The following is a 26,224-nucleotide window of genomic DNA, read 5'->3' as shown; positions in this document are numbered from 1 at the left end:
AAGTCCGTAGGGTAAGCCAAGGGTCAGGTGCTGGAGAGATCAGGTCAATCCGGGTCACAACGAGTAGGCACAGGTACAAATGCTCAGGAACAGGAAGCTGTGAAGACAAACCAGCAATGAAACACTACACAGGGCTGTCTTTTATAGGCCCCCAGGGGAACTCCCGCTGTGTGCACAACGACACGAACGTGCCCACGCAGTACAACGCGTCGCACACCCACTCGTATGCGCGAGTGAGGAGCTCTCCCATCAGGGAGCATCAAGGATAGACGCTGGTCTGAAAGGCATTATTCTCTCTTTTTTCACTGCACAAGGTCACAGATGTTCTCTTTGGTAGCTGGCCTCTTTGGACATTGTGCACCAATTTGTACAATGTGTGTTGGCCTACGAGTTCCAGGCCACCTCAAACCGTGCCTTCTGCTGTAGCTGCCATCAAGGATCCCCACTTTACAAACCTGATTGACCCAGTGGGTATATGCCCATCTGGGTCCATTTTTTCTGGTAAGCCTCCATTCAGAGCTTTGGTGGATCTTCTAGCAACACACTTTTTACTTCTTTTTATGTCACATTTTGTTGCATCACTTTTATGGACTAAACATATGTGTCACTTATATATGGACTGGGTTCACGCAATTTACATCATTATTTTATTATAACTATTCTCTACACGGTATCTTCACGTGGTATCCCAGATTTGCAAATATTAATGGTTGTAATATATTTAACAATTTTACACATTATCTAAAAAAAATTTTTAGTGCTGCACTTTTCCACATAAGTACACTGGTATGCGCGAACCCGCTGAATCGCGCAGCCGTGAACGCCGTAGCACACCTCTGCCGAGCAGGCGCACAGGAAAGTGCCGATGCTGGCAGATCAGATTTCTGCTTTTCCTCTGACAGTGCCCCCCCAAGGCGCAGCCTCTGGATGCCCAATCTGGCTAGCATTCCTGGGTGTCTTCTGTGAAAGTCCTGCACTAAGTGAGGGGCATGCACATTGTTAGAAGGCTCCCAAGAACTGTCCTCTGGGGGATACCCCTTCCATTTAACTAGGTACTGGACCTTTCCCCCCTTTTTCTGCAGTCTATTTTTGCCTGTACTTCGAATTCTTCTTCCCCTTCAATCTCAATTGGAGGGGGAGGGAGTTCTTCTGTTCCCTTGAGACTGTTGGGGGTTACTGGCTTTAGCAGAGAGGCGTGGAACACTGGGTGTATCTTATATAAACTGGGTAAAGCTAGTTCTTAAGCCACGGGGTTCACTGCTCTCCTAATTTCAAAAGGACCAATGAACTTCAGGTCCAATTTACGTGATGGGTAGGGGAGTTCGAGATTGATAGCGGATAGCCACACCTTATCGCCAACTTTAAATCTCGGGTTACTTCTTCTCCCTCTATTATAGTACTTTTCATAGCTTTCTTGAGCCTTCTTCATGGCTTCCAGAATCTGTAAGAAATTTATTTGGATAAAGCTAATCCGATCCTGTACTGCAGGAGTTGAAACTTCAGGGATGGAATTTGGTAGGAAAGAAGGGTGGAACCCGTAATTTGCCCAGAAAGGTGTTTGGTTGGTGGCAGAGTGTATGGAATTATTGTAGGCAAATTCTGCGCAGGGAAGGAGAGTAGACCAGTCATCTTGGGAGCAAGAGCAGAAGCAACGGAGGTATTGTTCTAAAGTTTGGTTAGTCCTCTCTGTTTTTAGGCAGCGAGGTTTAAAATATTAGACCAATGTTGTATAAAAAGATTGTTTATTATACACAAAATAAATTTACACAAGGATTGTTAAAAAGATGAGCTCTGATATAGAGTGTTTACAAATCTGGTAGAAGCACACACGCATTTATACAGACAAAATTTTTCATAACATCATATATATATTATCAATATCGAAAAAAGGGGACCTGACGCGTTTCAACCTATGTATTCAAGGTCTTCTTCAGAGGTCTGTCTGTTGAAAAAAATATACAATGAAAGATTACTTATAAAAGCTTGGTTGCATATACCAAAAGAAACATATCATATTCCATATAGCATAATTACCCGATATTGCGTGTCCCATAAGCGAAAAACTTCCTATAGGAGAGGCCCCTTAAAATCAAAATGCCTGCTAACTCTCCCCAAGAGGTCCTGTAACGCCTCCACCAACACAGCCACCGGAGCCGGGGCAAAGGCCAGTGATGTGGCTTACGAGAGGTCACACTGAAGATCACCCCCCACCCGGACCACACGCTCGGTCGGGGAGAAGGCAAACACCTGCAGCAGAAGCCCAAAAAAAAAGGCATTTTTGAAAATCGTACTTACGATTTTTATCCAAACATTGTATTAAGAAGTATATGCTTAATTATGTGAGAAAGATGTGCATATATGTGTATACAGCTATCCTTGTAAACCATTTATGTCTCTTTCCTCTTGCTTGTCTCCTTCCCCCCTTTAGGACTTGGCGGCTCCGCTGTGGCGGCCTCTGGGCCAGGGCTGGCCAATCTGATGTGTCTTCCCGGCAAGGGGGGGAGGGGGCCGCCATCGGTGCTGGCTCCTCCCCCCCTTTTCCCCAATCGGACATCCGGGCTGGTTCTGGCTGTCGCGTCGGGGATGCTTTATCCCTTGCCGACGGCGTTTGGGGACATCCTCGGATGCTCCTGGTCACTGCGCATGCGCGGGGCCCCATGCGTGCCATGTGACGCGGGCGCGTCATGTGATTTCGGGGAGGATGACGCCAGGGACGGGGTTCCGGCTCGTCCCGAACGCCGGGGAGATCACACAGGGCTGCCCTATTGGCGGCCATGCCCTCCACAGTGTTCCCATTGATTGGGGCGGTAAGGGGAGGCGATTACACCTGCGGGGAATTCCTCCTTAATTAACATACGGCCATAATTGAGGATATATATATGCTCTCACAGCACAAACACTGGCAATTTCCCTATCTGGGTGGTTTGACCTTCTTGCAGCTCTCATTTGGTAAGTACACTCTTCAGCACTGTGTCTCTGCACTGCCTTAGCCCTGCATGAAATGATCAGTCTATTATACTGATCTTATATACATAATGGATGCTTGATATCATATGCAATGTTACTTTCTTTACATATTCTTAGACTGTCAACTCTGCTTGGATGAGCGTCCACTGAGCTTGACAAACCGTGTGGCCAATCCCCGGTCGGGTCACATTTGGGTCTAAATATAAAGGGCAGTACAGTGCAGTTTCACATTCTGCTTCCACATTGGTATAAGGTAATGCACTGATTATGATCACTATTGTTTATCTCACTATGTTTTATCACACTTTTGTGGGCACTTTTACCTTTTTTTGTTTTTTTTAGTACTTTACCTTCACAGCTCTGTTCACGCACTCATATTTGAGTTACTTATTTGTACACACGCTCCATTCAATTTCTTTCTTTACACAGCGTATATAATATATTATACATGCTGCACACTTAGTCTTTTACTTTTCAAGTCTCAGCACCCAATATTCCCACACTATAACATGCACGATCCATTTATTTCTAAATACATATATATCCAATACTAGAGAATTACAGTCTGTATATGAGGTATGTGTATAGACTGATACTTCCACTTTTTCACATCTTACTTTTACTTTCTCACATAATTAAGCATATACTTCTTAATACAATGTTTGGATAAAAATCGTAAGTACGATTTTCAAAAATGCCTTTTTTTGGGGCTTCTGCAGGTGTTTGCCTTCTCCCCGACCGACCGTGTGGTCCGGGTGGGGGGTGATCTTCAGTGTGACCTCTCGTAAGCCCCATCACTGGCCTTTGCCCCGGCTCCGGTGGCTGTGTTGGTGGAGGCGTTACAGGACCTCTTGGGGAGAGTTAGCAGGCATTTTGATTTTAAGGGGCCTCTCCTATAGGAAGTTTTTCGCTTACGGGACACGCAATATTGGGTAATTATGCTATATGGAATATGATATGCTTCTTTTGGTATATGCAACCAAGCTTTTATAAGTATTCTTTCATTGCATTTTTTTTTTTTAACAGACAGACCTCTGAAGAAGACCTTAATAACATAGGTTGAAACGCGTCAGGTCCCCTTTTTTCGATATTGATAATATCTATATGATGTTATGAAAAATTTTGTCTGTATAAATGCGTGTGTGCTTCTACCAGATTTGTAAACACTCTATATCAGAGCTCATCTTTTTAACAATCCTTGTGTAAATTTATTTTGTGTATAATAAACAATCTTTTTATACAACATTGGTCTAATAGTTTAAACCTCGCTGCCTAAAAACCCCACTTGGGGAAATCCTCCTCCTATTTTTGCTTACATATCAGGGATGAGCAGCAATCTCTTTTCCCCTCCCCTACTGTGTCTTCTTCTTTGCTAGTCCTCTCTGTTTGGCCGTTGCTCTGTGGGTGGTAAGCAGAAGAGAGGGAGGTCTTGATTTTCAGAGATTTACACAGATCCTTCCAAAACTTTGAAGTGAACTGAATTCCCCTGTCGGACACAATGTTGAGAGGGACACCATGAAGTCTTACCACCTCTTATGAAAATATTTGCAGTAGCTGAAGCCAAGGGGGTGCCCATCATGGGCATGAAGTGCGCCATCTTTGAGAAATGGTTGACAACTACTAGGATGGTAGTAAACTTCTCAGGGGGGATAAGTCCACGATAAAATCCATAGAGACTTCTTTCCAGGGACGTTCAGGAATGGGCAAGGATCTTAGAAGCCCCCAGGCCTTGGTGTTTAACCCCTTACTGCGTTGACAGAAGATACAGAATTGCACATAATTCTTGCAGTCTTGTATCCAGCCCGGCCACCAGAAAGAACGGTTAATTAATCCAGAGGTCTTGTATTCCAAAGTACCCTGCTAGCTTGTGGTCGTGAAAAGTTTGTAGAATCTGGAGTCTTAGTGAGGGAGGAACAAATACCTTGTCTTGAGCCCATAGCAACCCATCTTTCTTTTCCAGAGAGGATACTTCGGATCCGATGCATTGACTGGAGGCCCGTTTGATGGCCGATTTAAGATTGGGTTGAATGAGGCAAAGGAAGTTGTGTGGAGATAAGATGGTTCCAGGTTTTGTTGGTTCATTAACTTCTGGAAACATACGGGAAAGTGCATCCGCCTTCCCATTCTTGGAGCCAGGTCGATAGGAAATGTGAAAGTTAAACCTTGAGAAAAATAAGGCCCAACGGGCTTGTCGAGGTCTAAGGCACTTGGCTGTTCGGAGGTATTCTAGGTTTCAGTGGTCCGTAAAGATCATGATGGGTTGGGAAGCCCCCTCCAGTAAGTATCTCCATTCTTCCAAAGCAAATTTTATGGCCAATAGTTCTCGGTCCCCAGCGTTGTAATTTTTTTCTGGGGGGGGGGGGGCTGAGTTTACAAGAGGCAAAGGCTACCGGGTAAAGCAGTGCTTTTTGGCCACTTCTTTGGGAGAGGATTGCTCCTGTCGCAGACTCCGAGGCATCCATCCTTCTAGTACATGAGGCAAAGCTGGATTGGAATGTTGGAGAACAGGGGATGACATAAAAAGTCTCTTTAATTCATCGAAAGCTCCCTGGGCTTCCTGCGACCATCGGAACCTAGTCTGCTGGCGGGTGAGTTGAGTGATGGGAGAGATGATTGAGGAAAAACCTTTAATGAATCCGTTAAAAATTGGCAAAACCAAAGAATCGCTGAACCCCCTTTTTATCAGGAGCTGGCAACTCCTGGATAGCTTTAACTTTTTGTGGGTCCATTGCGACCCCTCCTGCAGAGATGATGAACCCAAGGAACTGGATTGTATCCTTCTCAAATGCACACTTCTCTCCTTTTAGGTATAGGCCATGTTTTCTGAGGATCAAAAGCACCTTCTTCACATGAGTTTGATGTTGTTCTACTGTGGTGGAAAAAAAAATCAAGATATCATGGAGATAAACGATCACAAAGTTATCTAGATACTCACGGAAGATGTCATTGACCAGGTGTTGAAACGCAGCCGGGGCGTTACAAAGCCCGAAAGGCATCACTAAATATTCGAAGTGCCCAAATCTGGACCTGAAGGCTGTCTTCCACTCGTCTCTGGCAGGTATCCGAACAAGATTGTATGCACCCCGGAGATCTAGTTTGGTAAATATTTGGGCGGTTCGGAGACGCTGGAAAAGTTCAGGAATGAGAGGGAACGGATATCTGTTCTTGATAGTAATTTTATTGAGCTCTCTATAGTCCACACAAGGCCTCAGAGATCCGTCCTTTTTTTCGACGAAAAAGATTCCTGCTCCGGCTGGGGACAAGGAGGGACGGATGAATTCCTTTTCAAGGTTCTCATCGATATAGGAACGGAGAGCTTCCAATTCAGTCTCAGAGAAAAGAAAGATACGGCCGAAGGGAATCTCAGAACCAGGTAGGAGGTCAATAGGGCAATCATAAGGTCGATGAGGTAGGAAACTGTCAGCTTTTCTTTTGTCAAAGATGTCCAGAAATTCGTCATATGCTGTAGGGACATGCTGGAGATTATCTGGCATTGGCTGTATGGCTAGACAGGTAGCAGTCTTGTTGTGGCTTGGCAAGAAACAATGCTGGGAGCAATACACGGAAGGGAAGAGGATTGCTTTCTTGCTCCAATTAATCTGAGGATCATGGGCTTGCAACCATGGGAATCCCAGAATGATTGGAAACATGGGTGAGCTTATGATGTCAAAACTAAGAAATTCTCTGTGGCTAGAGTCAGTGGAGATAACAATGGGTTTGGTTTCTTGGGTGACTGGCCCAGAGCAGGGTAGGGACCCATCTGCCAGATGTATTTGCAGGAGTTGTTTCTTGACTTGGAGAGGGACATGCAGACTTTGGGCGAGGGACGAGTCTAGGAAACAACTGCAGGCTCCCGAGTTAACGATGGCCAGCAGTGGAACCTCCTCTTCCGCCACCTGAAAAGAGACTGGGAGGACAAGGTGAGACTGGCTAGAACTAACAACTTGGAAGTTCATGGCAAACTGTGGACGGAACTTACTAGGTCTCACAGGGCAGCTGTGTAAGAAATGGCCCGCTTCTCCACAGTACAAGCAAAGGTTGGCCCGACACCGATGGAGTCTTTCATCAGGAGTGAGCGAAGACCGGATTAAACCCAGTTGCATGGGTTCGCAGTCAGGAGGGACCATGGCAGAAGCAGGAACAGGAGGAACCCGAGGGTAGCATCCAGGTTGGTCCTGGCGCCTGGAAACACTCGGAGCGCTGCTCCTGTAAGCATCTGTCAAGTTTGGTGGCTAGTTGGTTCAGGTCTTCCAGGGAGGCAGGAGTATCCATCAGAGCCAGTTCATCCTTTAGAGTTTCCAAGAGACCCTGGCGATACTGGTACTTGAGCGGCCTCATTCCAGCTGGTGTCTCCTGACCATTTTCGAAAATCCACAGTGTAGTCTTCTACGGGTCTCTTACCCTGGGTCAGGGTGTGCAAAATGGATTCGGCCGTGGCAGTGCGCTGTGGGTCGTCATATAGCTGACACGTTGAATCAAAGTGTCCACTGAACTGAGAAGGGGACTCTAATGCTCAAGGAGATTGTGAGCCCAAGATTGCGATTTGTCACACAGCAAGGAGATGACAAATCCCACCTTCACAGACTTGGAATGAAAAGTCCTGGGTTGGAGGGCTAAGTACAACAGGCAGGCATTTTTGAATGCCCTGAATTTCTTCTGGTTCCCGGAAAACCGTTCGAGTGGGAACCCTGGGTTTAGGAAGAGTCATTATTACTGCAAGAGCAGGGTTGGGTTGATCTTGTTGGGAAGAGGTTCCGCTGGCGGATGCTGACGTGGCATCCAGGACGGCCTTCAATTTGAAAGTAGCCGTCCTGGAGTCTCTGAACAGCTTGGGTAAGAGCTACAACCTGCTGACAAAGAGCCTCGAGGGGAGAGCCAGCTCTGTCGGCCTCGGACATGGCTGGTTTGTACTGTCAGGTACTCACCCAGGCCGAGTTGCTGAGAGTGGCTTCCCTTGCAGCTGGGCGCACAATACCCCTGGAGGTGGCACAGCGGGTATCAGGCACGGAGAAGCACAGGTCACCAGCAGGTTGGGGAGATAGCAGCAAGGTCCCAGATAGGAAGTCCGTGCAGAACAACTTCACACTGGAACAGGAGCTCGCCTGGCAGGAAACCAACAACGGAGACTGGAGATGGAAAACTGGTGCTGGATCAGAGATGAGGCTGGGAGTCAAACACAGAGGCAAAGTCCAGAAACAGGCCAGGGGTCAAACACGGAATTTCAGGCAGTAGTGAAGTAAGCCGATAAACACAGGAATCAGGCAAAGGCAGAGTCCAGGAGGAGGTCGAGGGTCAAACGCAGGAATCAAGCAGGCAGAGAAGTCCATAGGGTAAGCCAAGGGTCAGGTGCTGGAGAGATTCAGGAGAGGTCTGGTCACTCTGGGTCACAACGGGTAGGCACAGGTACAAACGCTCAGGAACAGGATACAGGAAGCTGAGAAGACAAACCAGCAATGAAACACTACACAGGGCTGTCTTTTATAGGCCCCCAGGGGAACTCCCGCTGTGCGCACAATGACGCACACGTGCCCACGCAGAATGAGCCTGCAGCACTGCGCACTCATATGCGCAAACCCGCTGAATCGCACACCCATGAACGTCGTAGCACACCTCTGCCGCGCAGGTGCACAGGAAAGTGCCAATGCTGGCAGATCAGATTTCTGCTGTTCCTCCGACATGGTGAAATCACCTCCTACAGCGCTGGAGTCGCTGATTTTCGTATCGTGAGAGCAAACGCTGTTGCTGTCAAGATAAATACATCAGTGCTGCAGCTGAATGGCATACCTGAAAAGCAAACTATTGTAACGATAAAACATTAACTCAATAAAAACAACTTGATTTTTTAATGCAATCTGTGCCTAAAAAATATATGCCGAAGCATGGGGGCAATCCGCCCCTAATGTTAGGAGCAAATCGCTCCTCCACCCATGCTTCGACAAATGTGCTCTTTTTTTAACTGTGGTGTGAAATCACCTGCTACAACGCTGGAGTCAGGGCTTTATGTAACGTGGGAGCAAACGCTGTTGCTGTCAGAATAAATAAACCCGTGCTGCAGTTGAATGGCGTACCTGCTAAGCAAATGATGGTTAACAATAAAACAAAGTAACATTACAGTATAACAGTAAGACGTACCATACCTGCAAAGCAAATACAATAAAACATAGTAAAAATAAAACATTACAGCTCTAAAATACAGTAACAATAGAGAGAGAACAATAAATATACAGCGTTCAAAACATTCACCAATACAAAGACCAGGTATGTCAAGACAGGAGGGACAATAAAAGCGGGTGTCACACCTATATCCGTACTTTCTGCAGACATGACATCTTCTTTGGGGTGATCGTTGGGTAGGGGTACCAGGGAGGACATATAAAGAATGCCTCCCATGCAGCCGGCTCACTGAATTTGGATTGGGAAGTTGGGCCATGGCACAGTTTGGAAACAGAAGAGCTGTGATGATCTCTTCCTGGAATTTAAGGAAGGATCCAGTTCGTCCTGAAGCTTTGTATAGCACAAAAGCATTCAGCAGAGCCAATTGTGGAATAAATATACAGACACTTTTTTATACCAGTATCTGGCCTTACGGACAATTAGGTACGGCGCTAACAACTGGTCGTTGAGGTCCACCCCTCCTATATTAAGGTTATATTCGTGGACACAGAGGGGTTTCTTCACAACACCAGTCATCGTTTGAATTTGGACCATCGTGTCTGTGTGAAGGGAGGACAGAACGCTTAATCAGGGACTCATCAACACAGACAACTTGATCGGGATTAAACAAGCAAACTACTGGTTGAAGTGGTTTAAGAGGGGCCGAATTTTGTAGAGCCGATCGTATTCAGAGTCACCCCGAGGATGACGGAGTTCATTGTCATTGAAATGCAAGAACCGCAAGATCTGCTTGTATCGTGTCCTGGTCATGGAGGCAGAGAACACGGGCATATGGTGAATTGGGTCAGTGGACCAATATGACCGCAACTCACTTTTTTTAGTTATGCCCATGAGGAGGGATAGGCCCAGAAAATGTCTTAAATTTGGAGACCGTAATAGGTCTCCAATCTCTGGCAAGGATCAACTAGGGAGTAGCAGCGATGAATTGACCAGCATACAAATTGCTTTGGTCCACAATAGATCTATAGAGATGTTCTGTGAAAAACAGCAAATAAAAATCAAGTGACGTAAAATCAACTGTTTCCACCTGAATTCCTAGTTGGCAAGGGAATGGGGGAAGTGCGGGTGCTGCAGAAGTGGTGGGCTCCCAATTCGGATAGGCAAATGCAGCAGGAAGGGCACTATGGGCTCGACGGGCCTGTCTTTGTCTTCTTGGTGGCTGTGGGACACTAGTTGTGCTAGCCACCTCACCAGCTTGAACTGCACTTATGGCACTCGCCACATCGCCAAGTGTTACTGCAGTGCTGGATGTACAACCAGGATGTACTAGGCCGCTGGTGCTTGCCAGTTCACCAGAAGGATAAGCGGCACTAGTACTGGCTCTCTGCTCCATACGAGAGCCCTGCAGTTCTTGCACCTCAACAACAGCAGAACAGGGTCGGGTACGCCTGACCTTGGCAGGGACTACTACTCCGTCGTCAGTTATCGGTCAGGGTGCCGCTGCTGTCTACAGGTTCATATTCTGAGCCTGAATCTGACAGATAAGTGACTTTCTCTTCACTCATCTGTCATTCTCAGAAACGTGTTTCACTAGTGTACCTTCGATTGGACATTTTGGCCTCTAAATTTACTGGTACAACTAGTGAGTCTCACAGTAAAAAAAAAAGAGCACCCGACTGTCAGCGACTGCTTCAAATGCTACAACAAAAAAAAAAAAACTTAGTGTGCGCAGGGATCAGGGATGACTCTGCGAATATTTAGTGTTTTGTAATAGACAGTGATCAATTTATACTGCACTTGGGTGGGCTGGGCGGAGGGGCTAAATGCAGGTGCTATCAGGTATTTGGGCTGATCCCGCTAACGCTGCGTTTCTGGGAACCCTAAACTATTGGGGACGCTAATATAGTTCTGATCAGATTAAAGATATCGATCCGTTCAGACACTATACTACTAAGGGAGGTGTATGGTGCATGCGTGGGTGTTGGCGCTACTGGCCCTAATCTGACGCTGCCTGGGATGACGCAGACCCTAACTGATGCTAAAACCGGATATCACTCACCGGGTAATCAGGGGGTTAAACCTTTTATTAGGTAATGTACGGCGAGTGCCCTGACGCTATAAAAAAAAAAAAACAAAACTAACCAGCGTCACCCGTGACACTAATATGGTGATCACTGGTGACAGGGAGTGATCAAGGGTCTTAAACCTTTATTAGGGGGGTTTAGGGGGTATCCGATCGTTGTGGCTGACGTACAGCTACATCGTTTCGCCCACCGTGCCATTCTGCCGACGGCTGGTCGGGAAGTGGTTAATGGGTCATAAATGACAGTTTTTACAAATTGGAAAGGATTTTACAGACAAACTTTCGCTAGTTTCTTTACAGGTGTGGTCTATATTTTGGTACGTGTGTGTGGTACGTTGGAAGAATTATTAGACAGCTTTAGAATTGTATATTTATGAACAGTTGAGTGATATAAACATGGCTTTAGGGTACTATTTTATTCGTATTGTGATCCCAGCCAGTGTTAATTTCGTCGACTAAAATATTTTAGTTGACTAAATTAATACTATATTTTAGTCTACTAAAATATGACTAAAACAATTGAGATGACTAAAATACGACCAAGGCTAGGACTGGACTAAAACTAAATTGAAATTTGAAATCAAAATTACACTGCACTACCACATAAGAATATGTAGGGGGCATCTACTAAACTGCTAAAAGAAAAAAAAAATAACAAAAAGGCTTTTAATTATTTTTTTCTTGATATTTTAAAGTTGTTAATATATTCAGGTAATATGTGCAATGACATTACAGTCAATAGAGTTTACAGTTTTTGGGGGTTTGTTTTATATTTTCAAGTTGAACATTTTGTTTGGCAAAAAGCAATATTTTTGTTTATGAATCTTAGTTTTCTTTATAAAGACGTTATATATTGCAACGGCTAAATCTGTGTCTGTAGTGCATGCTCAAACCTTATTACCATAAATAAAGTTATTTTTTGATTTTTTACTCCAGGAGTATATAAGGAGTTTGGCAATTCTAAATTAAGGTTTAAATAGTGCATTCAATTTAACTAAACCCATTCGATTTTAGTTGACTAAAATACGACTAAAACAAACAATTCAAATGACAAACTAAAAAGGCTTTTTAGTCAGATTAGTTGGTCTGCACACAGAATACCTTTGTTTACATTTCATAAAATACAGTGCAGGACATATACAGCTCAGTACACCGTGCAAACATGTCAACAAGTACCTGAGAACTTGTAAACGAGTGAGGAGCAATGCCTTGTTGGACATGTAGTCCTGGGCAGGAGAAGAAAGTGATTCTAATGGCAGACGTTTTTTACCTTGTTATAGGGGCACTCTGAAAGCAGGAGGAGCCAGAAATGTTCCATACTATAAATGAACCCCTTATATCTGCTTGTTTTGTACTACAAAAAGGGCTAATTTTTGTTTTTTTTAATCCCATCATGACGGGTGATAAAAAAGAAAAAAAAAAAAAAAAAAAAAAGTGGTTGGATGTCGTTCCAAATTTTCACATGCTTTTAACATTCAAATTTAAAATGAATGTACCATATTTAATCGGTATATAACACGCACTTTTTCCCCCTCAAAATCAGAGGGAAAACGTGTGTGTGCGTGTTATACGCCAATTCCTGTCTGAGTAGAAGGAGGGGGTGAGCGCCGCCGGATTACACATAGCAGTAATCTCCTGTGTACCTGGTACTCAGTCACACACAGTCCCACCTTCTGGCCCAGGATTGGACCACTGTTCTGTATATCACAGGAGGCGGGATTGTGTGTGACTGATCGCTGGGTACACAGGAGATCGTGGCGTTGTGTAATCTGGCACTGGCGAGGCTGCAGATGAGCAGGCTGCATTAATTTGCAATGGTGAGGCTGAATTATTGGGCTGCATTAATGGGCAATGGAGAGGCTGCTGATGGGCACTGCAGGCTGCATTAATTTGCAATGGCGAGGTTGCTGATGGGCACGGTGCAGGCTGCATTACTGGTGAGGCTGCATTGATGGACCGTGACCCTTATTTTGCTTCAAAGTTCTTTATTTAAAATTTTATTTTTTTTCCTGAAACTTCCCTCTTAAAATGAAGGTGCGAGTTATACGCCGATAAATACGGTAATTTCAAAACCGCATACACTGCCTGAAAACTTGTTCAATCGAGAAAAGTTTTATATTCTACTCCATTGAAAGCGAATGTCATTTTGATCCCACTAACGATTAGAAAATCGAACAAGCGTTCTTATAACAAACATTTTCGAAGGAAAAATTTGTTCATGTATGGCCATGTATCAAGCTACCTGTCTATGACAAGGAAGTCTGTCATGCATAATATATTACAGTTCTGTCTGAAAATCTGCAAAACGGTGTTTTAGGTCTTAAGTGTTTTTTTTTTTTTTTTAATATATATTTTTTTTCTTTCAGTTCTGTGTTATGTATCAGGTTCAACGTAAAAAGTATATACTGTATATTTATTCTGTTATTCTCAGAGTGGATTAGCTATTTTGTTCCCCAACCATATAGCTGATTATTTATATTTACCACTGCATAGAGATATATGTGGATAAAATGCATATAGAATAAATATGTTTTTACACTTCGCATATTAACTAGATTATACATCAAACTTTTGAGGTTTTTATCCGATTCATCGAAACAAATCGGCAAACTAATCGATTATGAAAATAATCGTTGGTTGCAGCCCTAATATACAGTTCATTTATTTTTATATTTATATTTCCATCCTGTCATATGTGTGAGTCTTTTTACATATGTGTACAACGTGTTATCAAATGTGGCCATTTTTACATTGGTTTTCATCTCAGCACTACCTTTTAGCGCAGCACTTTCCAACTGGTGGCACCATGGGACCACCTTTTGTGGCCACAGGCTATCTAAAAAGATATTAGGAAGCTGGCCCCTACCAGCCTATTGACACTAATATGCCATTATTGCTGGTGCCTGATGATTTTTTCTTCCCTAACTACTGCCAGTGCTATGCGACTGTCTTTGGGAGCTCAGTAGGCAGGAGCCAGAACAGGGGATTCCAATTTGTAGCTGCCCTCCATGTCAGACCACTACATGCTGGCTGCAACCTATAAACAGACATAACCAGAGATGTGTAAACGCCTCCTATATAGAGAGAGTTTCTCATTTGTGTAGTACTCTAATCATTTTTCCCTTTTCCACAATATACAAGTTATATAATTCTATACAAAAAGTAATAGGAAAAAAAAAGGGAAAAAAAGAGAAACATACTTCTTTACTGCTTCTCTCTTCTGGTTATCAATACCATCCCACCATTTGGCGAAATATGAAATCTCAGACCAGATGAACTTTTTCCCCTTATCTTCTTGTAGTTTCAAAAGCATGTTATTAAGAATGTGCATCGTCTGGTCTCTGAAATAGTCATCAAAGGTTTTCAGCCAACCTGGAAGAGAGATTTGAACTGTGAGGCACTGGCAGAGTAAAACGTTTCTATAGAGAAATACCACAAATTCTGTAGAATAATTCTTAGCCGATTTCAGAAGACAGAAATTCAGTATTAATTCACAGTTCATTTTGCATACATAGAATGTGAGATACTGTAAAGACCATCACATTTCATTTTTAAAAAGGTGAACTCTAGGAATTCAGTCACTTTGTGAAATGTACTTGATTACTAAGGGTTAAGTCCAACAAGGTGCATACCACATAGTTGAATTCTCTTTTCATTTACAATTTTTATTTTTACCGAGCTCTTGGAGCTTCAACACTCGACCTTCTAGTCTCAGCTCTTGCAGCTGCAGTCATATGCAGCCACCCTGCTTGCCTCTCCCCCTCTGCCTGCTGTTCTCCCTGTGAACTATTGTGTGTTCCTGTTTTTTATTAGTTAAATAAAAGTTAACGCCCAACTCCATCCTCCAAGCTGGTCCAAACACACCATTTCCTTCACTAAAACATGCAGGCACTGTGTGTGCTCTATAAACTGTATGTAGCATCAACTACATATAGTACACAGCGCTGTATTCCGGGATGGAGACTTCCCATCTCACTCCACGAACAAAATAGAGTTGAGCACTGTTCAGCCATTCACAAGAGTATTCTATGAATGAATTCAAAGCTTCCTCTGATTGTCTTAGATAGCGAGGTGGCAGATGACATCACAATCTCTACCTCAGCCAGAGGAAGCTTTCTATTCATTCAGAAAATACAAAGCTTCCTGTGAATGGCTGAGCAGCCCGATTCAATTTAGTTCTGGATAGGAAGCCCTTGTCCCACTGCATGAACACAGCGCTCTATAAGGTTTGTAGCTGAGGGTAGTAGAGGTGCACCGAATGGAAATGTTGGTGCCGAATCCGAAAATACAGGATGCACTTGGCCGAAAACTGAAAATGGCAGTTTTTCAAAAATATATATTTTTATATAGAATTATATATTATATTAGACTTTTTGAATTTGAATTTATTCTTGGCCATTATTGGCACCTTTAGCGCAAAGAATAGGCTCACATATCCAAGTTTTGTGTGCGCCCGGCAGCCTGCGTTTGAACACAAAAAAGGTGCAAGCACCTTATCAAATCCACAGCTGCAGGGAAATCGCAAGGTCTTTTTGACCATGCGATTTCCCTACGGTTCCCACAACTGCACTGCAATTTTACATGCGTGGGGCTGCCTTTTAGAATGGCAGCCCTACGCGTTTCCACAGAGCAGTGTTTTCACTGCAGGTGGTTGCGGGAATCACTGCAATTCCCGCACCCACACGCAGAGATGTGAACGTAGGGTTAAATTCTGTGTGCGTCTTTGCACTGGTTCGTTGCGCTTCTGTTGTGGTGTTAAAAATCCTACTTGCTGCATTTTTGGTCAGTTTAAAAAAAAAAAAAAGCATCTCCCTTTTAAATACATTGAAAACGCAGCAAGAACACATCACTAATGCTGTTACGTTTTTGAGCCACATGACCTATGAAAAACACACCAGAAGCACAGTAAAATCGTAGTTAAAATCGCGGCAAAATCGTGTGAGTTTTCTGCGCCATTTTTGCCACCTTTTCCTCTCATCGGCCGATAACCATTTACAGGCCGATATGTTTCGGCGCATCTCTCTACTATATACAGTTCCTACATTGCTCATAGCAGCAGTATTTTCTAGTGAAGGAAATATAGTCAATTTGGATCAAGCTGGTCCAAACTATTTAAAAGTTCACTAAAACATGGAGTTAACCCGTTAACACATATGCACCTTTTTTGGAACTGCACTGCAACCAGGTCGCATGGTCATTTTTTACCATATGATCTAGTGCAAGCAGACCTTGTGTTTGTGATCTGATGCGGGTGTCAATACAAAGTTAATGACTCCCCAAATGGATTTCAAATGCTGTTGGGTTTGCCTGCACCGGATCGCACAGTACAAAAACAACAATGAGATTCGGTTGCAGAGTGGCTCCAAAAAAAAGGTGCCTGCATGTCTTTGGTGCAATGTGGAGCAATTTGATCCCATTGAAAATGAATGGCCTCAAATGGCACCACGCTGAATCATAAGTGAACTGCACAGGAATAGAGCGTGGTTTCTGTGCAATTCACATGCAACTTCTAGTGTCAACCAGGGCTTAGACCTTGAAGGTTGGAAAAACACAGGTCCATCCAGTCCAACCTATTTGTGTATCAGTTTAAAGGCTAACTCCACCATGTTACACCGATATTTAGGGTGTAATATGTAGCGTGGTGCCAAGTGGACTCCCTATCTCCAAAACTGCCCCCCTCTAACAGCCTGCAAAGTTCTTCAACCCCAGCAGCAGCTGTCAGATTTGAAATTTGTGTGGCTGTGCGTCGATCCACCTGCACAGCCACGTCATTCACAGAGAACTGTAAATTGATAAGCTACAAGTCCCGTCTGTCTGTGGATAAGTAGTTCTCAATGGAACACAAATGCGGGTTATCACTGAAATCTAACATTAACAAAGCACCAATACAAATATCCAAATTCTCCTTATTCCAGTGCTTTAATAACTCAGCAAAGTGCAAAAAAGCTGATTGACTGGAAATGAAGAGGATTCAAATTATGTGTACTTTAATGATTAAAGTGTCGACTCCAACAGCCGTGTCCTGCTCAATGACTTCCTGGGCATTGCGCATTAAGATGCAACTGCCTGAAAAACTCCAGTTCAAGGAACCCCTTATTCAATGAGCTGTACTCCCTACCAGGACAAACAGCAGCATAAACCTTTCGCCATAGAAATGAGGTAAAACAAAGTTTTCTATTTTTGGTTGAGGAAAACCCTCCTTTCCTTTTTGTGACCTACAAAATTTTACTAAGGTCTATACACAATATTATACCTAAGCCCTGGTAGAGGGATACAGAGGGGGAGGATATGGGAACAATGGATGTCTGTATACCGCTCACCCCCCCTAGATCCTTACTTCCTCTCTCCCCATTTCCCATCCCTTCCCCACTCCCCCCCTTTCCGTATGTGGGAAAACTTTAATGCAACAGGCGGTGGTATAACCACAAAGTAATTTTTCAAAATTTGATTACTAAGACGGAATACTAATTTGGTATTCCGTCTAGATGGTACAAAATGTAAACTAGTCAAAAGACAAAACCTGATTAGACTCTCGCCGAAATTATCTATCTGTACTAAGATCCAGGAGACTAACTACAAAATATGGACACGGTGGTACCATACTCCACAGATGCTACATAAATTTTACCCTGAAATGCCAGATCGCTGTTAGAGATGTCTGGAGGAGGTAGGTACGATGCTACACATTTTTTGTCCTGTTCAAAGATAATACCATATTGGAGGGAAGTACGGAACATTATTCAAAAATTCAGATTATAGGATACCTGAGGATCCAGTTTTTTTACCATTACATTTTACGACTACCCTAGTTAAAAAAAATATGAGAAATCTATTTTACGACATTTAGTAAATGCTGCTAAAGCATGTATCCCTCTTAGGTGGAAAAACACGCTACCTCCTACTGTAGGATGCTGGCTTCAGAAGGTGGAAGAGATCAATAAGATGGAAGATCTCATACTTTCAGCACAAAACAAGCAAGAATAGTACTTTGAGTTATGGAGACGGTGGAATATGTTTATCCTCTCTGAAGGTGGTTTGACCTTGCTTAACTCATGATTGTCAGGCATAGGGCATCGGTATCATAACTAGATACCTGACAATTAGCTATTTATTATCTATCCAGGGCTCCCCCTCCCTCCCTATCTCCTTCTCCTTCCCTACCCTCCACCCCCAGCCCCTTTTTTTTTAATTTATTTTTGTTTTAGTTTTAGTAATTTAGAAAATGGAAAATAGATAGGGCGACCCCGGGTATAGGGACTCGGGGTGTTCCCTGTGGTAGCTGAAATATTGGCTTTAATTCTCACTGGATGTATATTGAGGGTGCTATGATCGATCTGATTTCTATTTTTAGACTATTGTTCTATTTCCTTAAATATATCAGTTAAAGTTATTGTGTATATATGACTGTTGTGAGAAGCTAGACTCGCCTTTGATGGTTAAGAAATAAAATATTTGAAAAAAAAAAAAAAAACACCTTTAGTAAATAGGTATGGAAGCTGCCATTGAAGCGCCCTCTGCCTCTGAAAATTTGAATTCATTAGCCATCAGGCAGATACAATGGTTTTTGTACATTCTAAGTTACTGCCCCGGCACCTGATGGCAGTTTACAAATACTGACTTTCCAGTTCTGCATTCTTTCAGCTTTGTGTCCCAAAGTAATGCCGCTACAGTGCCAGCGTTTTTATATAACCGATTCCAAAAAAGTTGGGACGCTGTGCAAAATCTACATAAAAACAGATTGCAACGATTTGCAACTCTCAAACTCATATTTTTTGTTTACAATCGAAAACATTGAATCTTTAACCACTTGACCTCCAGAAGATTTACCCCCCTTCAAAACCAAGCTTTTTTTGCAATACTGACAATTGCGCGGTTGTGCAACGATGTACCCAAACAATATTTGTCATTTTTTTTTCCCACAAAAAGAGCTTTCTTTTGGTGGTATTTGATCACCTCTGCGGTTTTATTTTTTTTGCACTATAAACAAGAAAAGCCCGACAATTTTTTTTTTTTTTTTTTTTTAAAACACAATATTTTTTATATTCTATTAAAAAATAAAAATAGAATTTCTTCATAAATTTAGGCTCATATGTATTCTTCTACATGTTTTTCATAAAAAAAAAAAAAAAATCCTAATAATCTAATCTAATCCTAATAAGCTTATATCGATTGGTTTCCCGCGAATGTTATAGCATCTATAAATTATGGGATATATTTATGGAATACCTCTTTTTTATACTAGTAACGGTTGTGATCAGCAACTTATAGCGGGCTGGCGATATTGTGGCAGACAATTGTGGGAACCAGTGATGCCAATACAGTGATCAATGCTAAAAATATGCACTGTCACGTAGAGCTGCACAATTAATCGTCAAGAATTGTTATCTCGATCATGACTAAAGTGTTTCACAATTCTTTCTATGCAAAGAATTCTCTCTGTTCTTCTGAAGCCACAGCCCTCAAAAGAAAGGAAGAGAAAAACTGGGCAGTCTGCCAAGAAACAAAACATTCTTTATCAGTTGAACTTAAGTATAAACATTGTAACAGTTTGTCAATGGAATAGACTTCCTGTGTAAATGAAAAAAAGTTTAACCACTTAAACGCTAAACCTTTTTCTGACATTTGTTGGTTTCAAGTTAAAATAATTTTTTTTTGCTAGAAAATTACTTAGAACCCCCAAACATATATTTTTTTAGTAGACACCCTAGAGAATAAAATGATGGTTGTTGCAATATTTTATGTCACACTGTATTTGCGCAGCGGTTTTTCAAATGCAATTTTTTTGGAAAAATTACTTTAATGAATTAACCACTTAAACAACCGGCCCATAGCCGAATGACGGCTGCAGGGCGGTTGCTTAACTCTGGGAGGGCGTACTATGACGTCCTCCCAGAATTCCCCTCTCGCGCGCCCCCTGGGGTGCGCACCTGAACACATCCGTGACCGCTGCGTCCGGAGGACCCGGCGCATCACGGATCCCAGTAAATGGCCGCTGATCACGGCCGTTTACCAAGTGATCGCTCTGTCAAATGACGGAGCGATCACATATAAACAAACTGGCGTCATCTGTACCGATGGGTACACTGTGAGCGGAGAGGGGGATGGACGGCAACAGCGCTGTGGGCTGGATGTGTAGTACCCACAGCGCTGCACAGTGACATCCATCCATCCATGCTCTGCAATGCCCAGCCATGATCGGCCATACCCAGCCATGATCGGCCATACCCAGCCATGATCGGCCATACCCTGCCATGATCGGCTGTACTCGGCCTCTGTATGTGGCCAGGCTGTGGAAGTCTCACACATGTGGTATCGCCATACTCAGGAGGAGTAGGAGAATCTATTTTGGGGTGTCATTTTTGATATGTACATGCTATGTGTTAGAAATATTGTATAATTGGACAACTTTGTGTTTAAAAAAAAAAAATGCATCATTCGGATATCAGATTTTTCAGCCGGTGATTCCCTACACCATAAGAACGATCATAGCAGCTGTTCCACTGCTTGATCGTTCTTACGGGAGGCGAGAGGAGATGTCCCCCCCTCCCACCGCCCTCCGGTGCTTCTACCGACTCACTGCTACGATCGAAGCCAGGATCTTTTTTTTATTTCAGGCTTCCCAGCCTAGAGGTGAGATGTGGGGTCTCTCTATCTCACTGTAAAGAGGACCTGTCATGCCATATTCCTATTACAAGGGATGTTTACATTCCTTGTACTAGGAATAAAAGTGGTCAAAAACATTTTTTGGGGAAAAAAGCATCAAACTAAAATAAAGTAAAATGAACAATAAAAAAAAAATTTTTTAAAGCGCCCATGTCCCTGTGTGCTCGCATGCAGAAGCGAACGCATACGTAAGTCCATCCCACATATGAAAACTGTGTTCAAACCACACATGTGAGGTATTGCTGCGATCAGTAGAACAAGAGCAATAATTCTAGCCCTAGACCTCCGCTGTAACTCAAAATATGTAACCAGTAAAACATTTTAAAGCATCGCCTATGGGGATTTTTGAGTAGCGAAATTTGGCGCCATTCCACAAGCACGTGCAATTTTGAAAGGTGACATGTTGGGTACCTATTTACTCAGCGTAACTTCATCTTTCACATTATGCAAAAACATTGGGCTAACTTTACGGTTTTGGTTTTTTTAAAGCGTTAAAAAAATTGTTGCGCAAATACCATGCGAGATAAAAAGTTGCAATGACCACCATTGTATTCTCTAGGTTCTTTGCTAAAAAAAACATATATAATGTTTTGGGGTTCCATGTAATTTTCTAGCTAATAAATGATGATTTTTACATGTAGGAGAGAAATGTCAGAATTGGCCTGGGTGCTCCAGAACGCCTGAAGGTGCTCCGTGCATGTTGGGCCTCTGTATGTGGCCACGCTGTGTAAAAGTCTCACACATGTGGTATCGCCATACTCGGGAGTAATAGCAGAATGTGTTTTGGGGTGTAATTTGTGGTATGCATATGCGGTGTGTGAGAAATAACCTGCTAATATGACAATTTTGTGAAAAAAAAACAAAGTAAAAAAAAAAAAAAAAAACAACAATTGATTTTGCAAAGAATTGTGGGAAAAAATGACAACTTCAAAAAACTCACCATGCATCTTTCTAAATACCATGGAATGTCTTCTTTCCAAAAAGGGGTAATTTGGGGGGTATTTGTACTTTTCTGGCATGTTAGGGTCTGAAGAAATTAGATAGGCCGTCAGTACTTCAGGTGGATCAATTTTCAGATATTGGCACCATAGCTTTTGGACTCTATAACTTTCACAAGTCCAAACAAGACCAAATAATATCCACCGATTTGGGTTATTTTTACCAAAGATATGTAACGGTATAAATTTTGGCCAAAATATATGAAGAAAAATTACTAATTTGCTAAATTTTCTAACAGAAATGAAGAAAAATGCATTTTTTTTTTTTTTTTTTTTTTTTTTACAGATTTTTTGGTCTTTTTTCTTTTATAAAAAAAAATAATAATAATAATAATAATAATAATAATAATAATAATAAAGAACCCAGCGGTGATTAAATACCACCAAAATAAAGGTCTATTAGTGTGAAAAAAAGAACAAAAATTCAAAAATTTCATATAGATACAATGTTGCATGAGTAATTGTCATTCAAAATGTGAGAGCACCAAAAGCTGAAAATTGGTCTGGTTATTAAGGGGGTTTAAGTGCCCAGTGGTCAAGTGGTTAAACGGAAAAAAAAATCTAACCAGTAAAGTTAACCCTTTTTTTTGTATAATGTGAAAGATTTTACGTCGCGAGAATCGTGAGAGAATCTTTTTATTCTAAGCAAAAAAATTGTGATTCTCATTTTGGCCAGAATCATGCAGCTCTATGTCACTGTGCTATTGACACTGACTGGGACGGGGTTAAAGATCTAGGGCGATCAAAGTGTTAACTGTGTGCCTAGCCACTGTTTTTGTGTACTGTGTTAGGTGCTTTTTACTAAAAGGAAGAGATTAATTTTATTCCCTGCAGGAACACAAAATCCATTCCCTCTCCTTTGTCAGAACTGAGATCTGCCTTGTTTACATAGGCAGATATCGGTTCTGTGTCTATTACCAATGATGAATAATCACAGCAGAAGCTGCCCGTCAGCATCGCGTGCATGCCCAATGCAGGCAGAAAAGAAAAAAAATATGTATATATATATATATATATATATATATATATATATATATATATATATATATATATATATACACATACACACACACACACACACACATACATATACATATATATATATATATATACATATATATACACACACACAGACACACACACACACACACACACACACACACTCACATACTCTCATATACTCACTTTTATATGAATTGATAAAAGTGAATATCAATAATAGTGAAATAGTAAATCCATAGGTGCACAAAATGAATAGAGGTAAAAGTCCATAAATTGTGAACAAGCCGTCCTCAAACTCTATGAGCAGGAAGCTATGTTGAATCCACCACCAAATCAGCAGGAGTAAACTCTTACCAGATCACCATGATCCCCCATAACAGAGGATCAAGGAATGCATGTAATGAATCACAACTTGGCTCCAAAAGACAGCAGGCACGATCAAAGATTCTGGGCAATCATCTCAGGGCCAATCAGACAATCACATGGATAGCGTGGTGCATAGGAGACATAAAGGCTCCATATAGTGTAAAACCTAATGATTGTTTATTTTTTAAAAGAAAAGTAGCACACTTACAATATTGCAGTTAAAAAGAGCCTGAAGACTGATGCGCCGGCCAGGGCACAAACAGACAACCCGTCCTTCTGGGTAAATGAATGGAGCACGCGCCGCTCCTTCCTACGCGTTTTGTAATAACTTATGTAGTCCAGGGGCACGGGCAGCGCACTGCGTCACCTCTACTTATACAGAAAGTAGCGCACCAAGCCTCGTTCCGAGCCGCCACACATCCATGGATATGCATGGTAACGCAAATTAGAATCCATCGCACTACTCTGTATATGAATCAAATATAGATAAAAATCGAAACTTAAACATCCAAAAGATAGTCCGCAACCGAGCCAACATGGCTCGGACATAAAGCAAACTAAATCTAAAAATATAGTTAAAATGGGTATGGAGCAATGCAGTAACGCACACACACACCGGAAATGTACCCAATGTGGGTGACAAACTCAGCACCGCGGCCAAGCGACACCCAGTGGACAACATCAAAATTGTCCGACCCACACCAATGGACCAAAATACCTGGTCACTTAATAAATAAGGAGTGAGTTAATAAAAATACATATATTCATAAAAAACATATTCAACTAAACTCACAGCAATTTCAACACTTGATTTCATCTGCTATGAATAATATGTCCATGAAGTGTGAGGGCTCAGAACGAAGATCAATAATGAAGTTCACAAACAATATATATATGCTCATACAGTATTTATAACAGATGGTGCATACAGTTTATAAATCTAGTGACCAGAGATACCCACCTATTACCCCACCTATTATCATAACCATAGTTGTGTATAAATAAAAATAAAATAAAAAAATGACAGCTTGGAAATCGCAGACAAAACAAAAATGTAGATATTGAAAAAAAAGCAAACTAATAGTTATGGATAAATGCAGTAACGTCAGTATTCACATTTAAGCCAAAAGGTACACAAGTTTTGAGACGGTATATCGAAGACATTTCTTGTTTAGAGATTTCCCTAACCAATGAACTACCCCTCCAGTGGGGCTTGTACTTGTCTATCCCCATATAGAGTGTATTGGAGGGGTCCCTGTGGTGCACCTCATCATAATGTCTAGAGACTGAATGGTTCTTAAAGCCCTTTCTGATGTTGCTAATGTGTTCGTTCAGTCTTACCTGGAGAGCCCTTTTGGTCCTCCCCACGTATTGCAACCCACAGGGGCATTGGAAAAGGTAGACCACACCCTCAGATGAACAAGTGATGAAAGGTTCTACTTCAAAAGCCCGAGAAGTGCTAGTCGATACAAACTTACAGATCTTTCTATCCTTACACCTATTTAGGGAACAGACTTGACACCTTTTGCACCGATAGTAACCGGGAGGTTTTGAAAGAAGCATCTGTTGACTTTTGGAGGATCCTGAACGCTGGGGGCAATTCTGTTCCCAAGTGAGGATGCCCCCTTAAATACTATCTGCGGTTTATCCGGTAATATATTCCTTAAAACCTGATCATTACCTAGTAGGTGCCAGTGCTTCTGGATTCATTTCTTTTTTACCGAAAACGTTGTAATAAACGGCACGAACATTTTATCATTCATTACTCGGTGTGGTTCGTCTTCCAAAAGTAACGATCTGTCCATATCCCTTACCGTCTTCACAATTTGGGACAATGCTTGCAGATCATCAGGTCAAACAAAAAATAATTATGGGTAATGGCTAGAGCTGGGCAATTTTCTCAAAAAAAAAAAAAAAAACTCGATTCACGATTTGAATCGAGTTTTTTTTTTTTTGATGGACACCGTGCCGGTCCTGAGGAGCTGCGGGCAGGAGTTTTTTTGCGGACTAGGCCGAAGCCGTGGCCTCACCTAAAAACTCCTGCCCGCAGCTCTTCAGGACCGGCGCGGTGTCAGCAACGGTCCTGCGGAGCTGCAGGCAGGAGTTTAGGCGAGGCCGCGGCTTTGGCCTAGTCCGCAGTGTCCGGCCTCGCGGTCTAGGCCGAAGCCGCGGCCTCGCCTAAAAACTCCTGCCCGCAGCTCCTCAGGACTGGAGCGGTGTTAGGCTCCTAGGTGGAGCAAACTTCAGACCCTTATCTAGTAACCTCTTCTCAGAGTCTGTTAATACTTGTTTGCTTAAATTGTAGATCCCAGCACCTATGTTCTTTTTCTTTTTTGCTGACTGGGCACGCCTCCCCCTCTAATTCCCCTCTTTGCTCCACAGGCCTTTTTAGGCCTTGGTTGTTCCTGGGAAAACCCCAATTCTGGTTGTTCTGGTTAACAGGAGGTCCAAGATACTGGTCTGATCTTGGCTGGTTATAACCTGGTCCATAATTACCCGGGTGATAAATGTCAGTATTCCTCCTTGGGGTATTGTAACCATACCCCCCATCATTGAAACTGGAACTCACAGGGGCCTCCATATCAGACAGAGGAAAAAACGCTTATGCATAGGAACATTCAATCCTTGATTCCCCCCATCCCTCCCATGATAGAAAGGGCCTGCTTGGTCGTAATCCCGTGTGTGGGGGTATGATCCCTACCTCATTGGATTACCATCCCAAGATTGTGGGGGGGCTCGCTGTGTAATTTGGACTCGATTATCCTGTCTAAAGTTGCTCTTAATCCTTTTGTCAAAAAAAGGTTGAGCAGGACCTTTCTTGAAGGGCTTTGATTGTTTTTTATTTTTAGTCTGTGGAGTATCCCTTCTCAGTGAATAATGGGACTCTCTCCTCAGTTGGGGAACAGTGGGATTAGCCCCTGGTCCACTTGATGTGGTACCATGGGGCAAGGTATCCATCAGATTATCTCCCTCATTGTCCAAAGCCATTTTTTTCTGCCAAACACAAAACCGGATTGGTAATCCTTTGTGT

At 42.5% G+C, this 26,224-nt stretch overlaps 1 protein-coding gene across 2 annotated transcripts in view; it reads right to left on the bottom strand.

The window, feature by feature from the left end:
* The window catches only part of MAN2A1 (mannosidase alpha class 2A member 1), a 314,922-nt gene that overhangs the window by 182,676 nt on the left and 106,022 nt on the right, over nt 1-26,224 (bottom strand). For both annotated transcript variants that reach the window (XM_073624602.1, XM_073624603.1), the window contains exon 4: nt 14,365-14,536. In XM_073624602.1, coding sequence (XP_073480703.1) covers nt 14,365-14,536 — 172 coding nt within the window. The remainder of the gene's footprint in view (nt 1-14,364; nt 14,537-26,224) is intronic.

Source organism: Aquarana catesbeiana, linkage group LG01, assembly GCF_042186555.1.
Source record: "Aquarana catesbeiana isolate 2022-GZ linkage group LG01, ASM4218655v1, whole genome shotgun sequence".
Lineage (NCBI taxonomy): Eukaryota > Metazoa > Chordata > Amphibia > Anura > Ranidae > Aquarana > Aquarana catesbeiana.
This window is presented reverse-complemented; position numbering and strand designations above follow the sequence as displayed.